General features: G+C 38.9%; 1 protein-coding gene across 1 annotated transcript in view; it reads right to left on the reverse strand.

Annotated features, from left to right (window-relative positions):
* Positions 1–6,000, reverse strand: part of LOC128357695 (voltage-dependent L-type calcium channel subunit alpha-1D-like) — a 53,243-nt gene that overhangs the window by 23,586 nt on the left and 23,657 nt on the right. The window contains 7 exon segments of the mRNA XM_053318064.1: positions 155–214; positions 1,823–1,952; positions 3,511–3,613; positions 3,709–3,769; positions 3,885–3,927; positions 4,044–4,119; positions 5,361–5,481. Of these exon segments, the coding sequence (XP_053174039.1) occupies positions 155–214; positions 1,823–1,952; positions 3,511–3,613; positions 3,709–3,769; positions 3,885–3,927; positions 4,044–4,119; positions 5,361–5,481 (594 nt within the window).

The raw sequence follows: 6,000 nt of genomic DNA on the forward strand, positions 1-6,000 counted from the left end.
AGAGAGAGAGAGAGAGAGGGAGATAGAGAGAGACAGAGAGAGAGAGAGAGAGAGATAGGGAGATAGAGAGAGAGGGAGAGCGAGAGAGAGAGAGAGAGAGGGAGAGAGAGGAAGAGAGAGGGAGAACGAGAGAGAGAGAGAGAGTTATTTTTACCTTCAACAGGATCTCCACAGTGAAGATGGAGGTGAAAGCGTAATCTGCATAACCCAGAATCTTTAACACAGAGATAGAAAACAAACATTCAGTCCCACAACCACAACTATCACTTCAACAACATTTTCAGCGATCAAGTTTTTAATCCACGGAGGAGAAGTAAACACTGAAAGACATGTGGATCAAACATCTGGATAAAAGTGACAGGAGGATTAACATCAGCAGCTTTTGTCTCTGAGATCAGTAGTGGATATTTTATATTGCAAATATGTGTTTTACAAGACACAAACAAGTCTCAAGTCTATTAGGATCTGAGTCAAGACCGTCATTAGTTATGATTTGGGACCAACCCAATTTAAGATGAGTTTAGACCCAAATCGTAACCAACAAATCCAAAGTCAGGATCATTAGAAGATCTCTTCATAATGCATTTACACTGTAAGAGATGGAGGACAAAATCCACAGTCCTCCTTCTTTATTAAAATGTATTTAAAAGTTGATCTGAAGCTAATATGAAGCTTCAGCGTCCAAATGAGTCAAATCTTCATCTTCTATGTTTCAACGTTACAGTGTTTTTAGTACCAAAGTCTCTTTTTGTTACTATACTTCCACCACAGCTCAACAGGAAACACTAAGAGGGAATCTGATGCTATAAAGACTGTAAATGTGTCAGATATCACTTGATATGACTAACTCACACTGATGAAGCTCAATAGAAGCTGATCAGAGACTTTTAAATGACTGTGTGGACTCACTGTGGATTTTGTCCTCCATCACTTTACATTGAAAACACATTTGAAGGATTTTAATAGTCAGTATGTAACAGTAACAGGAGGAATGATTACAGAGAGGAAAACCTATTTTACTGCTGGTTTAAGACAAACTTGAAAAACTGTGAATATGTCCTTAAAATCATCTTTATAAATCGTGACGCAGGTTTTTATCCAGAGCAGAGGTGGATCATATAGAGTTAACATTTGTGTGTGTGTGTGTGTGCATACAGTATATGTGTGTGTTGATTGTATGTTAGAAGTAATTTCTTCCCCCAGCTGCTGCTAATTGCTACGTCTTGCATGAAGACAGCTGCTGCACTGTGCGTGTGTGTGTGTGTGTTTGCGTGTGTGTGTACATGTGTGCGTGTATGTGTTTGCGAGCGTGTGTACATGTGTGCGTGTGTGTGTTTGCGAGCGTGTGTACATGTGTGTGCGTGTACAGTCAGTTTTCAGGATCAGACAGTAAACTGGTGTTTTTCTCTCTCTCCATGTGTTTCCCTCTTTAACCCGGTTAGTCACTGACCCACTTCTGCCGTGTAATCTGCTGAAGCCCCGCCCCCCCCGCGGCTCAAACCACAGAGGTGTGTCGATGACATCATCAGTGACAGAGCGATCAGGAGACCTCGCTGAACGCCTGCTCGGCCCTGATTGGCTCTGAGTTTGAACCCTCCTGTTTCCATCATTAGCTTACTGTAGCTACGATGCTAGTCGCTTTGTCTAATGCGTTTCACTGAAACTGCAGTGATGTCATCGGATTACATCAGTTGCATGTTTCTGCAGCTAGCGGACAGCAGCTACATGTTGCTGCGACAACAGTTCACATCCGTACACGCTTCATGCATGACACCACACAGATCTGCTTGCAGGTTTGAGTGATATTGGTTCCCAGACTCACGTTGTTCCTGAAGGAGTGGGCTCTGATTGGATCCTCAGCAGCCAATGAGCAGCTGCTGAGGATGATGAAGACGAGGATGAGGTTGGTGAAGATGTGATGGTGGATCAGAATGTGACAGCCAACACGGATACTAAAGGCAGAGAGAGAGAGAGAGAATAACTGTTAGAGGTGTTTAGGTGTAAATATTCAACAAAAACTACAAATACAACAATGTAAAAATAGTCAAGTAAAGTCCAAAGTCTAAAATCCTACAACAGTAAAAGTACTGCAGTATTATGAGTGATGTAGTATGCAGTATTACAGTAAAAGTAGTGATATATTATTATATATGACATCATTAGATTATTAATAGTGAAGCATCAGTGTTAGAGCAGCATGTTACTGTTGTAGCTGCTGGAGGTGGAGCTAGTTTACTACTTTATATACAGTTAGCTAGTTTATACTACAGTTAGCTAGTTTATACTACTTTATATACAGTTAGCTAGTTTATACTACTTTATATACAGTTAGCTAGTTTACACTACTTTATATACAGTTAGCTAGTTTCACTACTTTATATACAGTTAGCTAGTTTATACTACTTTATATACAGTTAGCTAGTTTATACTACTTTATATACAGTTAGCTAGTTTATACTACTTTATATACAGTTAGCTAGTTTATACTACTTTATATACAGTTAGCTAGTTTATACTACTTTATACAGTTAGCTAGTTTACACTACTTTATATACAGTTAGCTAGTTTACACTACTTTATATACATTTAGCTAGTTTATACTACTTTATATACAGTTAGCTAGTTTATACTACTTTATATACAGTTAGCTAGTTTATACTACTTTATATACAGTTAGCTAGTTTACACTACTTTATATACAGTTAGCTAGTTTATACTACTTTATATACAGTTAGCTAGTTTATACTACTTTATATACAGTTAGCTAGTTTATACTACTTTATACAGTTAGCTAGTTTACACTACTTTATATACAGTTAGCTAGTTTACACTACTTTATATACATTTAGCTAGTTTATACTACTTTATATACAGTTAGCTAGTTTATACTACTTTACATACAGTTAGCTAGTTTACACTACTTTATATACAGTTAGCTAGTTTATACTACTTTATATACAGTTAGCTAGTTTATACTACTTTATATACAGTTAGCTAGTTTACACTACTTTATATACAGTTAGCTAGTTTACACTACGTTATATACAGTTAGCTAGTTTACACTACTTTATATACAGTTAGCTAGTTTATACTACTTTATATACAGTTAGCTAGTTTATACTACTTTATATACAGTTAGCTAGTTTACACTACTTTATATACAGTTAGCTAGTTTACACTACTTTACATACAGTTAGCTAGTTTAGTCCAGTGGTTCCCAACCTAGGGGTGGGGCCCCTCCAAAGGGTCAGCAGATAAATGTGAGGGGTCGTGAGATGATTAATGGGAGAGGAAAGAAGAAAAAACAAAGTTCTGATACACAAATGTGTTTTTTTATTTTTTTGACTTTTTCTCTAATCTATTTTAAAACCTTGTTATATTATCCATGGTGTCAAATCTTCATCTGAAAAGTAACTAAAGCTGTAAAATAAATATAGAAAGTAGCATCACATGGAAATACTCATCATACTTAAAGCTTTATTAACACACTCAAGGTGACGACAGACTTACGGGTTGGTCTTGCTGAGACAGAAGAACGCACTGCCTTCTGGGATCGGCTGAATCTTCTCTTTAGGAGGAGCGAGGTCGGCCATCTTTAATTGGTCTCCTCCATCTGACAGCAGCAGATACAGTACACACGTTACAATACAAGAAAAACTTTTCCAACAGGAGAGAAAACTAATATTGGGGTTTATTTGTGAGACTGACCTTCGTCTCCCTCAGGCAACTCCTCTTCCTCCTCGTACTCCGTGTCTTCATCGATGTTGACCTGCAGAAACGAACGAACGAGTTAAACTGACGGACTCACACAATAAAGACTAAATATCAAAGTCAGATCTCCCTTTTTTTTTTTTTATCACCTTCACTTCTTCCTCTTGAGGCGCCTCCCCCTCCCCCTCCCCCTCCGCCGCTCCCTCTTTCTTCTCACTGCAGGAACAACAGAGAAGTATTAACAGTAATTGAACCACTCCCTCCTTCTTCTTTCGCTCCATCATCATTTGTCTTTTCTTAAGTTTTCACCCCTTCCTCCCTCCATTACTCACTCTTTCTTGGCGTCGTCTCCGTCTCCTCCAGCCAGGTTGTCCACAGCGATAGCCAAGAAGACGTTTAGCAGGATATCTGACACATGCTAAGAAATGCAACGTGTGACTGTGTAATGTGTTTTCCTGCAGCACCTGAATGCACCTCCATTAATGACCTAGAGTAGTGGTTCTCAACCTTTTTTAAGCGATGTACCCCCTAAACAGTGCAAAGCATATTTGGTTGTAACTGTAACTATTTGGAAATAAAATCATATAAAAATAACTAAAAAAGAAAAAAATAAATAATTAACTTAGTTATAAATAAATATTTGTGCACTTAAAATTAATTATCAATCTCTTTTAGGATTATAATAAAGATATATTGTTGAAAAATAAACATTTCATTTAAAAGGATTTTTGAATTGTTGCTATTTTTAATATACGTATATATATATATATATATATGTTTACTCTTAAGTTTTTATGTTGCATGTCTCATAATAGGAGGCCCATCCGACGAGCCCTTATAGGTTTTATTGGCTCTTTCTGCACATTTCTCTTTTGTTAGTTATCATTTTATTTTCTTAATCTCAAAAGAATTTTGCACGTATTACTTTTTTTTCTATTATGTATTATTTTCTTGAAGTGCAATAAATAAACACAATCTACTTCAGTGTTTAAAGTAGCTGTATGTAACAAATATATTCCAAGTAATCAAATATCACCAGACATTAAGGAATCATGTTAATTTCAAACACTGATATCACTGACAGTCGTAGTCCAGCCAGAATATTCACATTTGAAAAGCTCAGTTGCAGCCCTCAAGTAATGTTTATGTTGTCATTCTGTGTTTTGGCCTGATGCTCCACCCACCACCTATCTACCTATCACCAAGTCAGTAGTGTTTCAGCAGCCAGGTTGCCAGTTGCCACTGAGCCGCAGTCTGATTTTACAAAACCAAAAAAACCTCAGTATGACTCTCAAATACGTCGTGACAATTTGAGAAACAAAACAAGGGTATGTATAGGAGACGCCTTTGAAACATGGAGACGGTTACGGCGTCATACAGCACTCAGCTGCACCCGCTGATATGGAGGAGGATATGCAGGATCACGTCCAACAACTGGCAACCCGCGTGAAGTAGACTCTGGCAGGGAGGGGGCGAGGAGAGACAGCTCTCTCCAGTGTTTTGAACGTGGGCCGCAGTACCATTTCTAAACACTTGGTGTCAGAGTTACATACTTCAACTTTAAATGCCGTGATGCGTTCACTGACATGGGAGTGTTCTAGTGATGAACAGCTAAATTAAATTAGATTAATGCAGCAGGTGAAGGATACAGTTGCCGCAGATGAAAAGGATGACGAAGTAAACGCAGACGATCATGCCAGGAAACACCGGGCCGCCGTACGCCATGATGCCGTCATACATCACCATGTTCCAGTCCTCACCCGTCAGGATCTGCACACAAGGTGTTCGTCAGTGACACAACCGCCCCCCTCCCACCCCCCTCCCCCGCACGCTGTGACATCACAGTGTACTAGGGCTGGGCGATTAATCGAAAAATAACCAAAACCGACATTTAGAAACTCTAATCGACTTAATCTTGCTCATGTCAGTTAATCGTGGTGTACACTGTTGCCATGACAACAAAGGTTCCATATCTTTAAGGAATTTGAAAACTTGTCTCCAGTGATCATTTTAACCCAAACCATGATCTTTACATAGTTCTAATCAAGTCAACTAGACATTAACCACAGCTTCCTTCCTCTTTTCCTTCCTTCCTTCCTTTCTTCCTTCCTCCTTCTCTCTTTCGTTCTTTCCTCTCTCTTTACTCCCTTCCTTCTGTCCTCCCTCCCTCCCTCCCTCCTTTCCTTCTTTCTTTCCTTCCTCCCTCCCTTCCTCCCTCCCTCCTTTCCTTCTTTCTTTCCTTCCTTCTTCCTCCCTCCCTCCCTCCCTCCCTCCCTTTCTTCCTTTCCT

This window comes from Scomber japonicus, chromosome 4, assembly GCF_027409825.1.
Source record: "Scomber japonicus isolate fScoJap1 chromosome 4, fScoJap1.pri, whole genome shotgun sequence".
Lineage (NCBI taxonomy): Eukaryota > Metazoa > Chordata > Actinopteri > Scombriformes > Scombridae > Scomber > Scomber japonicus.